General features: G+C 35.2%; 1 protein-coding gene across 1 annotated transcript in view; it reads left to right on the top strand.

Moving 5' to 3' along the window:
- Positions 1–17,912, top strand: part of LOC127879958 (trichohyalin-like) — a 97,803-nt gene that overhangs the window by 5,528 nt on the left and 74,363 nt on the right. The window contains exons 2-3 of the mRNA XM_052427097.1: positions 12,378–12,498; positions 14,997–15,086. Coding sequence (XP_052283057.1) covers positions 12,385–12,498; positions 14,997–15,086 — 204 coding nt within the window. The 5' untranslated portion in view covers positions 12,378–12,384. The remainder of the gene's footprint in view (positions 1–12,377; positions 12,499–14,996; positions 15,087–17,912) is intronic.

Raw genomic sequence — 17,912 nt, 5'->3', positions numbered from 1 at the left:
TCATTAAAACTTGTGATCTGTATATTGAGCCACACATGATTTCATTGCTGCTTTTCAACCAGCTGTCATAAACAAGTATTTTTCTCTCTCATTGTGATTTGCTTCTGAAATTATAAGTCCAAATGTTATATCAATGGGCAGGGACTACCCTCAGGCGATAATTTCGCTCTAACGCCCATGATAAGCAAACGAGCCCAGAAAAGAAAAGATCAAGTCGCCCGATTTTTATGCCCCGGAGCGAAAGATCGGGGGTATATTGTTTTTGGCCTGTCTGTCTGTCATTGTGTCATTGTGTGTGTCCCAAAACTTTAACCTTGGTTAAAGTTTGATAACTTTTTTTACCCCCACAAACGGAGTTTAGGGGGTATATAGGAGTGAACTTGTCAGTCAGTCGGTATATAGGTCTGTCGGTGGGTCCGTATTAAGTGTCCGTTCTCTAATTCAAGTAGTTTTCATCCGATCTTCACCAAACTTGGTCAGAAGTTGTATCTACATGATGTCTAGGCCAAGTTCGAACATGTGCCTTGCTGGGTCAAAAACTAGGTCAAGGGGTCACTTAATGCGTTTTAAACATTCAGCATGTTGTCCGCTCTCTAATTCAAGTAGTTTTCATCCGATCTTCACCAAACTTGGTCAAAAGTTGTATCTAGATGATCTTAAGGCCAAGTTCAAACATGGGCCTTGCCGGGTCAAAAACTAGGTCACAATGTTTATTAGTGCGTTTTTTAACATTCAGCATGGTGTCCTCTCTCGTATTCAAGTAGTTTTCATCCGATCTTCATCAAACTTGGTCAGAAGTTTTATCTAGATGAATGGAAGGCCAAGTTTGAACATGGGTCATGCCAGATCAAAAAATAGGTCACAGGTTCACTAAGTATGTTTTACACATCGAGCATGGTGTCCGCTCTCTATTTCAAGTAGTTTAAATCCGATCTTCACCACACTTAATCAGAAGTTGTAAATAGATGATGTGTAGGTCAAGTTCGAACATGGGCCATGCTGGGTCAAAAACTAGGTCACAGGGTAACTTAGTTTGTTTTAAACCTCACCATGTTGTCCGCTCTCTAATTCAAGTAGTTTTTATCCAATCTTCACCAAATTTGGTCAGAAGTTGTATCTTGATAATGTCTAGGGCAAGTTTGAATATGGGTTATGCCGGGTCAAAAAGAAGGTCATGGGGTCACTTAGTGTGTTTTAAACCTCACCATGTTGTCCGCTTTCTAATTCAAGTAGTTTTTATCCAATCTTCACGAAAATTGGTCAGAAGTTGTATCTTGTAATGTCAAGGGCAAGTTTGCATATGGGTCATGCCGGGTCAAAAACAAGGTCACGGGGTCTTTTAGGGCATTTTAAACATCACAATGTTGTCTGCTCTCTAATTTAAGTAGTTTTCATCCAATCTTCACCAAACTTGGTCAAAAGTTGTATCTAGATAATGTCTAGGTTAAGTTTGAATATGGGTCATGCCGGGTCTAAAACTAGGTCACGTGGTATCTTAGTGCGTTTTCAACCTCACCATGTTGTCCGCCCTCATATTCAAGTAGTTTTCATCCAATCCTCACCAAACTTGGTCACAAGTTTTATCTAAATGATCTCTAGGATAAGTTTGAACATGGGCCATTCCGGGCCTAAAACTAGGTCACGGGGTCACTTAGTGCGTTTTTTAACATTCAGCATGGTGCCCGCTCTCTTATTCAAGTAGTTTACATCCAATCTTCACCAAACTTGGTCAGAAGTTTTATGGAAATAATCTTAAGGCCAAGTTAGAACATTGCCTTTCTGGGTCAAAAACTAGATCAAGGGGTCACTTAGTGCGTTTTAAAAATTGAGCATGGTGTCTGCTGTTTTTTGTGAAGACGACATGCAAAATATTATTTGTCAATGCGGCATGTGGGGATATTTGTCACGTCTGTGACAAAGCTCTAGTTTAATATTGAAGATAGCAACTTGATATTTGGCTTTCATGTGTATCTCATGGAGCTGCACATTTTGAGTGGTGGAAAGTCAAGGTCAAGGTCATCCTTCAAGGTCAAAGGTAAAAATTCATTGTATTTTTCTTTCCTAAAACTTAAACCTTCGTTAAAGTTTGGTCATATCTTTTTGAATATTGAAGCTTACCCCAGAAAACCCGATACCTTGCGGGCCGTGTAATACCATAGGGGACAGTGCTGTGCATTTTGGCATGAACTAACATAGGGTCACTGCCCTCATATGGTTTCCTGGTCTTCCCCAGATGGTATCAATGTTTTCCCAACATGGTCATTAAAAACGCAAATTTCTCCACAATAAATAGTTTTCTGGAGAGACCCTGCTGAGAGGTTATGGCAGACATGTGAAAGTTTGTATAAATCCTTTAATTATTGTAGTGGCTTGCAAATTAAAGCAGTTTTTTCTCCCCTAAATGCCTGAACATGGCCCGTTTTGTCCGATCTTCTACTTCAGGGAGCCACATTTCACTCATTTTTAAAGAAAATTTGTCAGGATTTTTCTATATGTAGGCCAATACCTTTGTTATCAATGTTAATACACAGTTGTGTCAAATTGGACTTTGATAAATTTAATTTTTCCAAGTTACTTGCCCTATGTATGTTCATGCCAAAATGCACAGCACTGTCCCCTATGGTATTACACGACCCGCAAGGTATCGGGTTTCCTGGGGTGAAGATAGCAACTTGATATTTGGAATGCATGTGTATCTCATGGAGCTGCACATTTTGAGTGGTGAAAGGTCAAGGTCATCCTTTAAGGTCAAAGGTCAAATTTATGGCTTCAAAGCGGTGCAATAGGGGGCATTGTGTTTCTGACAAACACATCTCTTGTTTTAGTAAGCAAGACCGGAAAAGCTAAAATCAAGCCGCCCGATTTAAAAATGGAAGTGTGTAGTTTTTATGTGAAGCAAATACAATCATCTGTGTTCTTATTCCTATTTTATCCATTTGTAATGATACCATCATGTTCATAAAAATGAATAGGACATTGTGTGGTGTAATTGAGATATATACTAGATTCTCCATGCAGTAAGATTGTGTTTTGTTACAAAAGCAGTCATAGGGATGATGATAATATAATGACGATAAATATTTTATGAAAAGGTGCTACCGGTACATAAATTAAATAACTTAAATGTGTTAAATGACTTAAATGTGTTATGATGAAGTAGATTTTAATGAGAATTTATTGTTTTTACAAATAAACATAGTATAATGATAGAAATAATAAAAGTTGTGAAATGAACGTGTTTTGATTTTGAAAAACTTAAATTCGATATAATACTCAAAAACTTCTCCCTGTTTTCCAAACTTCTCCTTGTTTCAGAAAAAAGGAGAGTCACTTCTCCCTATTTTTAAGGCCTAGAGTAAGTCCCTGCTGAATGGGTTCCAGTCTTTTACTGTAATCACCATATATATAATACAATAGATAGACACTTTAAAGTCACTATCACGCTCACCAATACATACGGCTACTGTATTATGCTAAAAACATTCGACAACAAGTAGTACCATACGATGGTTAATTACAATAGGAAGACCCTGAAAACAAGTAACATTGATGTAAAAACATTTTATTACAAGCATTCGGCAAGTTTTAAGCATCTAAATATCTAAATATCGTTCCACGATGTAATCTACTTTCGCTTTCGAGTCAGGATCAGATTCATTCGGGTTGCGTTCATTTGCATAATTTATACAAGCCATTTTCGCATTCGCTAAGTTCCAGTTACCCAGAATTCATTTTGATTTCACAGAATGATTATTCATGAGAGCTACGTCATGCTTCCGACGCTTACCGTATCCAATCTCGTGTTCGCCCGTAAATGTTCGGATATTTCACGGGAGATATACATGGAATTATTTGTGGCCACAAAAAAATAAAAACGAGCATTTTGTATCTCGTTAAATCAATTCTACCAGACAACATCTAACGTTGAAATTTTGCATTTTGCTAAAAGGAACATTGATTTTTGTATGGGTTAGCTTTATTTAACAAAATATTCGATATTTTTGAGCGTGATTGTTACTTTAACAAATCATAGATACATTAATTCACCTACCCACATCCCCTACTATGGTAACCTTCAATCAAAACAATTTTTCAAGGACAGCCTTATTTTCATTAAAATGAATATGTTAAGATATGGAAGTACTATACCAAAGCATACTTCAACAAAATGTGACAGTGTAGAAGAAAAACAGGGTCTCTGCATAGTACTACACAAAAAAAAAGTTTCATGCATATTATTCTCATACATATCAGGAATGGTTATGAAGAAATAAGTAGCTATCAGTTTTTAGTTAAAAAACCTTTTGAAAATCAATTTCCTATTTTGTTTTTGTCCCAGACATTTGGTACTTAATGTGAAGACTGAAAACTTTTGTTTGAATGTGTTGTTAAATGTGTTATAGCACTGGATGGTATTTATATTTAAAATATCTTTTATTTTAAGTAGAGTGTATGTGCATGTTTGTCCCTCTTTGATACGACAAGCGCTTGCTTTTGAAACCCATTCTCGTGTGTATATTTACCAACCTTGAATTTGAAACAGATTTGTGTGTTTATTCCTTTTCAAACAATTTGGCAATCCGATATCTAATCAGGCATTCACAGTGCCAAACAATTGAGGATTTCATAGGGTTGAATGACTTTGTCAAAAGAACAAAAACATGTCAATTGGTAAGTTTAAACGGCTTTTATAATTATTATAATTATGAAAGTTAGTTTTTGTATGTTTTGGGTAGACCTGTCATATACAGTTTTTATTATAGAATGAAATAAAATGTCAGTCAATTGATACTGGTATCTTTCTTGTATCTTAACTGCTTATCACATTGTTTAAGCCTGTTTATAGTTTTGTTGGATATCGATTGAACAAATATTGATCAAGGTAATGGCTAAAATTAATTGTTTCATTCAGCATGGACAGTTGTGTTGTAGCATGGATTAATTTTCCATAAAGATATTTTAGGGGGCAGATTTAGCTCAAAAGCTCAAAAGATTGAATGAGTTACTTTGTGGATGTCTATACAGTCATTGATATTTGAACAGGTTTGTTCTTTACTTACAACTTGTCTAGTGCTAATCAAAAGATTATATTAAATCTAGTATTACAAGAGACTTCATTATACCTATATATGAGCAGTGTTCTGTGAAAAGGGGGTTTAATGCATGTGAGTAAAGTGTCGTCCCAGACTAGCCTGTGCAGCCTGTATTCATCCATTTATCTTTAAATTCCTCTCTTTATTTGTTTATCATAAGGAAATAAGTTGCCTGGAGATCTTTGTTTTCTTTGCATAATTACAGTGGCTATAACAATGTGGAGGTAAATACTCTATCCCATGCAAACATCACCATAAACTGTGGTCATCATGAATATGAATATTTCAAAAGTATGGTTGTTAGAAAATTGTATACAGTCTTTCTAGTCTTCATTAGGGTAAGGGTTAAACAAGTATTAATAAGCTACAAATGTTGTTTACAAAATAACTGTTTTAAAAGGACAGAAAGTATCATGTTAAATATATAGTGATTATAATTATTAGTACTCCGCGTTACATCTTATAGCTGAGTACTTTGATGCTGACGGACATGAGAAAACAAACTGGTTTTGCAAGTTTTTTGTGTAGGGCTATATACAGAAATAAATAGCATTTGATTTCAGTTGTAGTGAAGTCCTCAACGTAGCAACATAAAATTCAAATTCATGTTGTTGTTGTTGTATACAAGATTAAGTGTATACTTTTACATACAATTTTTTATTTTACGAATATACACATATGCACAAAATACAGATATGTGCATGAATTATACTTGTTATACCCCCAAAAACGAAGTTTAGGGGGGTATATAGGAGTGAACTTGTCGGTCGGTCTGTCTGTCTGTATTAAGTGTCCGCTCTCTAATTCAAGTAGTTTTCATCCGATCTTCACCAAACTTGGTTAGAAGTTGTATCTACATGATTTCTAGGCCAAGTGTGAACATGGGCCTTGCCGGGTCAAAAACTAGGTCACGGGGTCACTTAGTGCGTTTTAAACATTCAGCATGTTGTCCGCTCTCTAATTTAAGTAGTTTTCATCTGAGCTTCACCAAACTTGGTCAGAAGTTGTATCTAGATGATCTTAAGACCAAGTTTGAACATGGGCCTTGCCGGGTCAAAAACTAGGTCACGGGGTCACTTAGTGCGTTTTTTAACATTCAGCATGGTGTCCTCTCTCTTATTCAAGTAGTTTTCATCTGATCTTCACCAAACTTGGTCAGAAGTTTTATCTAGATGATCTTATGGCCAAGTCCAAACATGGGCAATGCCAGATCAAAAACTAGGTCACAGGGTCACTTAGTACGTTTTACACATTGAGCATGGTGTCCACTCTCTATTTCAAGTAAATTAAATCAGATCTTCACCACACTTAATCAGAAGTTGTAACTAGATGATGAGTAGTTCAAGTTCGAACATGGGTCAAAAACATGGTCACGGGGTCACTTAGTGTGTTTTAAAAGTCACAAGATTGTCCGCTGTCTAATTCAAGTAGTTTTTATCCAATCTTCACCAAACTTGGTCAGAAGTTGTATCTAGATGATGTCTAGGTCAAATTTGAATATGGGTCATGCCGGGTCAAAAACTAGGTCACGGGTATCTTAGTGTGTTTCAAACCTCACCATGTTGTCCGCTCTCTAATTCAAGTAGTTTTCATCTAATCCTCACCAAACTTGGTTACAAGTTTTATCTAAATGATCTCTAGGACAAGTTTGAACATGGGCCATTCCGGGCCTTAAACTAGGTCACGGGGTCACTGAGTGCGTTTTTTAACATTCAGCATGGTGTCCGCTCTTTAATTCAAGTAGTTTACATCCGATCTGCACCAAACTTGGTCAGAAGTTTTATGGAGATGATCTTAATGCCAAGTTAGAACATGGGCCTTTCTGGGTCAAAAACTAGGTCAAGGGGTCACTTAGTGCGTTTTAAAAATTGAGCATGGTGTCGGCTGTTTTTTGTGAAGACAACATGCAAAATATTATGTGTCAATGCGGCATGTGGAGTTATTCGTCACGTCTGTGACAAAGCTCTAGTTAGTATAGATTTGAAGTTGTGTACTTTAAAAAAAAAAAGTTTGTATTTAAGCTCTGTGCACATGTTGCCACAATATATGCGTCTCTTGCACATCACACAACATAGTTGTTGTTAATGTTTGTTTGAAGCAAAGTTAGGACCATGACTATTGTGTTTTGTTGAATTGTATGAGGTTAGTTGATCTTAAGAAATTCTTCCACAAGCCTGTGGAGCGAAATGACTGTGATGTCACATAATAAAAAAGTGCAAAAGAAAACACTTAAAAATCACTGTCTTATTATATTCCATTTATTATTTACCGCCTTACAATGAAAACAATTAAAAAATAATTTTGAAAGCAAGGGCTTTATTTGAAATTTGTAAATTTTCAAAGAAGACATACAAATCACATGTTTTGAAAAGACATGTATTAATACATCATTTGACGCAGAAAGGTCTAGTTTAAACTTGTCTTATACATACATGCCATAAATTTTCAGACCGATTCCGGGACATTGAGAAAAATTTTCCGGGACTTTTGCCGATTTTCCGGGACATGTATACATATAGCGATTTATATAGATATATTAGCATTTTTTTCACATTGTAAATTGCTAAGTTCGACAGCCTTTCCGAAATACAATATATCTATTAACATCAAATTAAACATTACTAGTTCCGTTACTAGATACATGCCTAGTGTTTTTCGTGTTAGAAAATTAATCAAATTGCTTTGTGTACATGTCATGTCATCTGCATGAAAAACGTGGGCGTATTCACGGCCTCATAAAAATTTGGTCGCACATTTGTTACTATTTAAAGATGTGATGAAATAACGTTCAATCGGGGCGTTTTTTCCTACTGAACACGCGTAAATCGCCTCAAGTGATGTTTATGTTTTTATACAACACAAAATACACACACTTTTCATGCGACGTTCTACATGTCTGCATAATTTTCGCGCGCTTTTTATGTGACAAAGGATAAAGCACTGTTTATTTGACGCTAGTATTTGTAAATGTCGCGTAAGCATTAAAATTCGGAAGTGTGTTTTGGATTACGAATTAAATAATGCTCATTTGAGAATCAAACGAAACATTTACAATTGTGTGTAATGAATTCAACAAACTGCAATAAAATCACACGGGTATGAAAATTACGTCAGTCGTTGTATGCATGGTCTTACAGCAGGTACAGGTATGACTGCTTAATTACGAATGTTGTCGCTCATTCGAAGCGTGCGCCAACAATCTGCCATACAATCAGTATACATGTATTCAAGCTGATTAATAACCACATTAAACACTGCCACCTTTTCGATTTGACTGCGAACGTGAGACAATACATATGATAAGAGGACCCCTGGTAATTGATCGATTTTGACACGTAGCGTAGACACCTATTGGGGTAGGCATTGACATGGAGACGCTGGGGATTAGTGGGAACACAGATTCGAAGTGCAGTTAAGCCTAAGATAAGGTACATGTATATATGGATTTTGTAAAATCCGGGACATTTACCAGATTTCCGGGACTGCGGGACACGTTCTTCATTTCCGGGACATTCCCGGACAACCCGGGACGTATGGCATGTATGCTTATATAAAGGAAAAAGTTGATTATTTTGGTAAGAATATGTATGACTATTTGGTTAAATAAAATAATATTCTGGTTAAACCTTGATTGATACAAATGGCTGTCTAGATAAGATACAGATGCACATGCGGTGACATAAACAGCTTTTTAGTCAGTGGTTTTGTTTCACCATTTTTGGTATAAGGCCGGGTCCCATTGGATTGGGAAGGGAAAATTCAATTTTTTTTGGAAACCTTATATTGGGAATTTTTAGCTCCCATTTGGGAAAAATATTACGCTTTTTTCCATTGGGAATGGGTCCGGTTACTGAACCCAATTTTTAAATGAAAAAAAACACTGCTAGTTATGATACACTCGCTGTGAAATAAACGGCACGGCTTTCTTGTTATGATACACTAGCTGTGACATAAACGGCTTTCTAGTTATGATACACTTGCTGTGACATAAACGGCTTTCTAGTTATGATACACTCGCTGTGATTTAAACAACTTTCTAGTTATGATACACTCGCTGTGACATAAACGGCTTTCTAGTTATGATACACTCGCTGTGACATAAAGGCTTTCTAGTTATGATACACTCGCTGTGACATAAACGGCTTTCTAGTTATGATACACTCGCTGTGACATAAATGGCTTTCTAGTTATGATACACTCGCTGTGACAAAAACGGCTTTCTAGTTATGATACACTCGCTGTGACATAAACGGCTTTCTAGTTATGATACACTCGCTGTGACAAAAACGGCTTTCTAGTTATGATACACTCGCTGTGACATTAACGGCTTTCTAGTTATGATTCACCCGCTGTGACATAAACGGCTTTCTAGTTATGATACACTCGCTGTGACATAAACGGCTTTCTAGTTATGATACACTCGCTGTGACATAAACGGCTTAGTAGTTATGATACACTTGCTGTGACATAAACGGCTTTCTAGTTATGATACACTTGCTGTGACATAAACGGCTATCTAGTTATGATACACTCGCTGTGACATAAATGGCTTTCTAGTTATAATACACTCGCTGTGACATAAACGGCTTTCTAGTTATGATACACTCGCTGTGACATAAACGGCTTTCTAGTTATGATACACTCGCTGTGACATAAACAGCTTTCTAGTTATGATACACTCGCTGTGACAGAAACGGCTTTCTAGTTAAGATACACTCGCTGTGACATAAACGGCTTTCTAGTTATGATACACTTGCTGTGACATAAACAGCTTTCTAGTTATGATACACTCGCTGTGACATAAACGGCTTTCTAGTTATGATACACTCGCTGTGACATTAACGGCTTTCTAGTAATTATACACTTGCTGTGACATAAACGGCTTTCTAGTTATGATTCACTCGCTGTGACATAAACGGCTTTCTAGTTATGATACACTCGCTGTGACAAAAACGGCTATCTAGTTATGATACACTCGCTGTGACATAAACGGCTTTCTTGTTATGATACACTCGCTTTGACATAAACGGCTTTCTAGTTATGATACACTCGCTGTGACATAAACGGCTTTCTAGTTATGATACACTTGCTTTGACATAAACGGCTTTCTAGTTATGATACACTTGCTGTGGCATAAACGGCTTTCTAGTTATGATACACTTCCTGTAACATAAATGGCTTTCTAGTTATGATACACTCGCTGTGACATAATCGGCTTTCTAGTTATGATACACTCGCTGTGACATAATTGGCTTTCTAGTTATGATACACTCGCTGTGACATAAACGGCTTTCTAGTTATGATGCAATCACTGTGACATAAACGGCTTTCTAATTATGATACACTCGCTGTGACATAAACAGCTTTCTAGTTATGATACACTCGCTGTGACAGAAACGGCTTTCTAGTTATGATACACTCGCTGTGACATAATCGGCTTTCTAGTTATGATTCACTTGCTGTGACATAAACAACTTTCTAGTTATGATGCACTCACTGTGATATAAACGGCTTTCTAGTTATGATACACTCGCTGTGACATAAACGGCTTTCTAGTTATGATACACTTGCTTTGACATAAACGGCTTTCTAGTTATGATACACTTGCTGTGGCATAAACGGCTTTCTAGTTATGATACACTTGCTGTGACATAAATGGCTTTCTAGTTATGATACACTCGCTGTGACATAATCGGCTTTCTAGTTATGATACACTCGCTGTGACATAATTGGCTTTCTAGTTATGATACACTCGCTGTGACATAAACGGCTTTCTAGTTATGATGCAATCACTGTGACATAAACGGCTTTCTAATTATGATACACTCGCTGTGACATAAACAGCTTTCTAGTTATGATACACTCGCTGTGACAGAAACGGCTTTCTAGTTATGATACACTCGCTGTGACATTATCGGCTTTCTAGTTATGATTCACTCGCTGTGACATAAACAACTTTCTAGTTATGATGCACTCACTGTGATATAAACGTCTTTCTAGTTATGATACACTCGCTGTGACATAAATGGCTTTCTAGTTATGATGCACTCGCTGTGACATAAACAACTTTCTAGTTATGATACACTCACTGTGATATAAACGGCTTTCTAGTTATGATACACTCGCTGTGACATAAATGGCTTTCTAGTTATGATGCACTCGCTGTGATTGCTCTTTAGTTACGATACACTTGTTGTGACATGAATGGCTGTCTAGTTTTGATACAGGGACATTGTTTGCTGTCTAGTTTTGATACTGGGACATTATTGACTGTCTAGTTTTGATACTGGGACATTATTGGCTGTCTAGTTTTGACACTGTTGCATTAATGGCTGCTTATTTTAACTAGGTCAATGACACCATATTTTTTATAAGGTTTACAGTAAGTATTAATATTAAGGAGCAAATGTTATGATAGCTGCCTGTAAATCTACAATTGTTTTAAAATAATGAAAACAAGAAAATATGTGTATAATAGTTCTTGTAAAGAATATAACAAGTAGCTGTTATTATTTATAACTTCTGTTGTATAAAATAAAGCCAACTGTGAAATAAAATCATACTAAAATTCTTTCACAATACAAACACTTCAAGCAGTCATGATTTATATTTGAAGTTTCATTTTAAGACTCCTATTGCGCTTGTGCCCAAAGATTGTTTATTTAGCTCTTAAGACGTGCATGCTAATTCTGTGCTTAGCGTCTTGAGAGAAAACATTGTATGGCCTGAACAAACAATGTGACGCCGGGACACTTATATGAGTTAGTGTAACCCTGTACAAAGAATGGGAATGATATTTGTCATGTAGACTTCGGTGCAAAATAACAGTATTGTTTAAGATGATTATTGTTTGACATACCATTTGGGGAATGTAATACTTTCAGGACTTATTTACCCTTAAGAAAAAACAAAAGATTGGCAACTTGCCATTTCCGTAACAAGATTTAGTCTAATACTCTTTTACATACAAGTCCACAAAATATTAATGAATAAAATACTAATAAAAATGTTGTATTTATGTTTGAATAGCACTTTTTAGTTTAACATCCTTTGAAGTTTTTATAATTATAAGTTCATATAGTCCAAAAGTATATTCTTAAAATTGTCCGTACGATATTACACATCTCTAAAAGTTTTAACCTCATAATAAGGTGTAAAATATTAACAATCCCAATCTTAAAACATGTAGTGCCTTCCAAACCTTAAATTATAACCCTGTAATGTCACCAAATAAAGAGACTGCTGTTGTAAAAAAAATCTCTGAATTTGCCCATTTTACTTCAGGTGAAGTATGGCAGCGCTAGCACTGGATCATGGCAGGGAGCCCGAGGTTGCAAGGTTCATTGACACATACAAGTATGACCAAGAAGTGTCGTCCAAAAGAAACAAATTTGGAGGTGGAACGGTAAGCAGCCAGCATCCCTGTTTTTTTTTACGTTGTCTTTTCTAAGTTTTTGTATTGTAAATGTAATAATAGTATGGCTCAAACACTATATGATGACTAGCAATGTAAGACACCAATGATGACTAGCAATGTAAGACACCAATTTCTTTGAAATATCATTTTTTTGTAGTATGGCATCTTTTGAAATTTGTGTTGTGCAAACATACTGACATTATACAATTATTTAAAAATATTCTTATATTAAAAAGTGTTTATTTACTTGGTGTAATAGAATTTACAAGCATGAGCAACTCAATAAATTATAACATTTTACAAAACATGGGTGTTCTTTCATTCTTGAGAAAAGAATCATTGCAGTTATCCAAATTTTTAAGACATATTGTTGGCAAGTACCAAATGAAACAAGCAAATTCATAGAATTGATATCCCCCGCAACATATGCTTTGTTTGAGGATAGGTGCAAATCGGAGGGATGAACAAACTGACAGATTTTTTAAAGATACAAAGGGCCATAACTCTGGTTTTAACAGATGGTGTACAATGCCATTTGGCGTGATACAAAGTTTCAATGAAATATACCAAAGCACTTCCAAGATATGGCTCTGGACACAATAGTGACGGACGGACAGACAGCCGGACAACGCCAAAACAATATCCCTCCGCCTCTGGCGGGGGATATATACTCATACCAAGTTTATAGGAAATCCGCCAAAGCACTTCCAAGATATGACTCCGGACACAAAAGTGCCTATAGTAAAAAGCATTTTTTCAAGAATCAAAGGGCCATAACTCTGTTTTTAATAGATGGTATACAATGCCATTTGGAGTGCATCATCCTCTTATGCATATATATACTCATACCAAGTTTCAATGAAATCCACCAAAGCACTTCCAAGATATGGCTCCGGACACAAAAGTGCCTATAGTAAAAAGCATTTTTTCAAGATACAAAGGGCCATAACTCTGTTTTTAACAGATGGTGTACAATGCCATTTGGCGTGCATCATCCTCTTATGCATATATATACTCATACCAAGTTTCAATGAAATCCGCCAAAGCACTTCCAAGATATGGCTCCGGACACAAAAGTGCCTATAGTAAAAAGCATTTTTTCAAGATACAAAGGGCCATAACTCTGTTTTTAACAGGTGGTGTTCAATGCCTTTTGGCGTGCATCATCCTCTTATGCATATATATACTCATACGAAGTTTCAATGAAATCCGCCAAAGCACTTGCAAGATATGGCTCCGGACACAAAAGTGCCGGCCGGCCGGACAGCCGGACGGACGGACAACGCCAAAACAATATCCCTCCGCCTTTGGCGGGGGATAATTAAATACACATGACAATAAGAAAAACAATAAATATCTTTTAAAAACACATGCGGCGTTGATTGTGGCTGTTGTTGGTGAAAAATAAAGAGTTATATCAAATAGATCAAATATAGGGAATGGCTTTTTATGCTTCCGCTAGGGTGGCATATAGCAGTTGAACTGTGCGTCAGTCCGTCCGTCTGTCCGTCCGTCCGAAAACTCTAACATTGGCCATTACTTTTGCAATATTGAAGATAGCAACTTGATATTTGGCATGCATGTGTAGCTCATGAAGCTGCACATTTTGAGTGGTGAAAGGTCAAGGTCATCCTTCAAGGTCAAAAGTCAAAAAATACAATCCAAGGGAAGTAATAAGCTTTAAAGGGAGATAATTTCTAAACCTGCCAAATGATATATTGAAATTTTATTTCAAAGCAGCACAATAGGGGGCATTGTATTTCTGACAAACACATCTCTTGTTCTTAGCAGTTCTTAACTGCATCACACGCAAATCAAATACGGTTGTTGCGCCATATTTTGTGGATTATTTTGCATATCATTTTTATTTATCATATATCTATAAATGCAGAACAGAGATACAAAGGAGGAATGAAAATGAAAGCACACAATTCAAATGGCTACATGCTAATCACCCATACATATTTTGAAATATTTATATGCGCATTCCTTATTAATTATTATTAAATTAATAAAAAATAGTTCTTATCAAGGAAGTGTTTAAAGCACATAAAGAATCTATTATTCACATATCATAATAATATCTTTATTGAAGATATTTCTGGTAAAAATATAATTCAAGTTCACCTAGTTAACACAATAGCGTTTATATAAGGTTTCTTTTACTGACCTTGCTACCTTGCATGATGGAATGCAATGCATTAAAGTGAGGTCATGATTCCACTGCTCTAATGAAGGCTTGTTTTAAACTTAATACTTATATATTATGTTAAATGGTTAATAAGGTAAGTTACTATTAAAAAATAATTTGGTCAAAATGAATAGGGAGCAACAATACTTTTATGATCTAAAATATACTATTGCACAGAATGCAATATGGTAATAATTACTTAATACGGGAACATTTCCTGAAAAGCTGCGTTAATCTGCTTACCAGAAAAAAGCTTGTTGTACAAAGTATTTAAACTCTGCTTTTTGTATAACAGAGTCTGCCTTTGAACAGCGATGGTTATGAAGACAAGCAGAGAGCCCTGAGAGAGGAAAGACATGCAGACTGGCTGAGGCAGCAAGAAAAGGTAGGCACACTAAGGGGAATTGTATATCACCTTTAAAGAATATGTATCATTTATGAGACCAAAATATTATATAAGGCCCAAGAACTACAAAATCTTTGGAATCTTAAATGTTTTACGTTTCATTTACTGCAACAATCACATGTTGAGAGAATCTTTGAACAAATAATAGGTCTGGCCTCTTACATGACAGAAATTGTTGTTTTGACTCTGTTTCCATCTCTCTTTCATGTTTTTAGTATATTTAATTTTTATTGTAGTTTAAATTGTACCTGTAATTATCATTGTGTCTGTGTATTTACTTCTGCTGTTTATATATATATAAGGTTGAGTTAATGGTATGAGTTCAAATAAATATAAGTTTCTAAATGACAAGCAGTAAAGAACCATGAGTCTGTCTTGTACAATTTCATTTCTTACGCTTTTATAATGTTTTGTCTTAATAACTTATTCTGTTCTAAAGATGTATTTTTTAAGGATTCTTTTATATAAATCTGCATATGTATAAATTGAATTGGAGATCTGTAAATTGTTATATATACCTATAATTGTGGCACTTAAATTTTAATTAGGTCATACTATATTTTTAGAGTTGTCCCCCATTGATATATTATTCATAGCATATTTTCCATCCTTTTTGTAAATTACAATTTTCATCATCTTACAATGAATAATAAGATCAGACACTAGATCTAAAAAGGTCAGACACTTAATCTAAAAAGGTCAGACACTAAATCTTAAAAGGTCAGACACCAGATCTGAAAAGGTCAGACACTAGATCTAAAAAGGTCAGACACTTAATCTAAAAAGGTCAGACACTAAATCTTAAAAGGTCAGACACTATTTATAAAAAGGTTTGATAAAAGAGCTATGCTTTGCTACCAACCATTTGTGTGATATTTTCCTTTGAAAGGATTTAAGTGAACCCCACCCACTAAAAAATCCACTGGCTCCAATAACCTTTGGACCTCAAAGTGCTACAGACTATGAGCAAGAAATACAGAAAATGACTGACCGATACCACAACAAATATAACGAGGTTTTATTTCAAGCACATAATGAGGTGACAGTGTATTGATGATGATTTTTGTGCATTTTTTTCTGATCAATGCACCTGGTGAAAGAAACACATTTGCCAAAAGTTTTACTATGCACGATTCTTTTTTAATGGGTGTTCCTTCAATACATATAAAAAATAATATGGTATGTTTTATTATATATGAGTTCTGATAGCTTTGAAGGTTTGAAGATTTAACTAGAACAAAATATATGTTCGGAAGAGTTTTGGATTGTTCATGGCTCTTTAGATCCAAATTTGGTGCCTTGTTCTAACACAAAAATGGTGTTTTGTCATGTTTGAGCCAAGATCATCCACTTAAACATCATTTTTTCATTTAAGGCCAGAATTTTTTAATGAAATGATTTTCAGACCCGCCGACTTCAATTTTTGACGAAACCAAAAAAAGGCCAAAAGGTGGCTTTTAAACACGAAACGCTTGCCGGGTTTTAGAAAAAATTCAAATGAGTTATAAATCGTCATAATAAACCCAGTTTTAAGTACCCACATTAATACGTGAACATCCTTCATCATGTACATGTGCTAGAATTTACCAAAAGCTACGCCATCATTGTTTGTTCAAGAACGCTATGTGCAACGCTCTCATCAGCAAAGTCTGCTAATTTCCCAATAATTATGCAACCGTCAAATGAAATCCTGAATGGAATCGATTTGTAAGTAAATATTTTATTATTTCTTTACAATTTTATAAAATTGCTAGTATTCAAATGACTAAAAATTATTATGAAAGCAATAAGAATAGAACGATTTAATTTAACAGGTGCTCGAAATGCGTAACCCATTTACGCCTATCAACTTTAAACCTTCCATTTTTTACGCACAAATACTGTCATATTTTAGAGAATAAAATTTATGTGTTGTTTAATGCAGTTGTAGTGAAGAATATGTGCATATAATATGTGTTTTTTCGTTATTTTCAATGGGTACGAAACTTCGGATTTGTTCCGAACTGGTTCGTACCAAAAGTTCAAAAATCGCAAAATCAACAGTTTATAAAACGATTTCAAGCCATGAATGCCCATATGAAATAGTCAAGTTTATGGGGGTTATTAGCGGATTAACAGCTCCTTTATGACATTGAACTATCAATTATGTTATGCTGGGATAAACTGTCACGAAGATCAATAATTATAACAATTATTAAGGACGCTATTTCATTAATCAATACCATGACAAAAACACGTGTTAACTTGTTTCAATAGGCATTTGTGAGCATTTATGTTTAACAGTTCCATTATTATAATGTTCTGGGAACAATATATTTTAGTTAAGATCTCAACTATTTCTGAAATCAAAAGTAGGTCTTTCTTTAGGTGTACTATATTTCGGATATGTTAAAATTCGGACTTATATAAAGATAGAGATATTTATGTGTTGATTTGTTGTGTATAGTTTGTAAAAATATGTTTTGTGTTATTTCAGACAACAAGAATGGATGGTGGCAATTATCCTGGACCTTTATGTCAAGAAATAGATGTGAAAAATTTTCATTTAATTAAACCTGAAAATCGACCACCACAGCTATCAGAAAACCTTTTTACAATAGGTGTTGTTTTAGAATTTGTAAAATTTGATAATAAACAGAAGTTGATGTATATTATGTCCAAATGACCAAATGTAACTGTTTAACAATTTGAATTGAGATGCTTCATTTTCTGATGTTGGATTTATTTTTCCTTTCAGATGATGTATATTTGTGTGATTCTAGCTTTTAACAAATATTAAATTCTAAAACGTTTATGCAGCATACT

This window comes from Dreissena polymorpha, chromosome 4, assembly GCF_020536995.1.
Source record: "Dreissena polymorpha isolate Duluth1 chromosome 4, UMN_Dpol_1.0, whole genome shotgun sequence".
NCBI classification, from domain to species: Eukaryota; Metazoa; Mollusca; class Bivalvia; order Myida; family Dreissenidae; genus Dreissena; species Dreissena polymorpha.
This window is presented reverse-complemented; position numbering and strand designations above follow the sequence as displayed.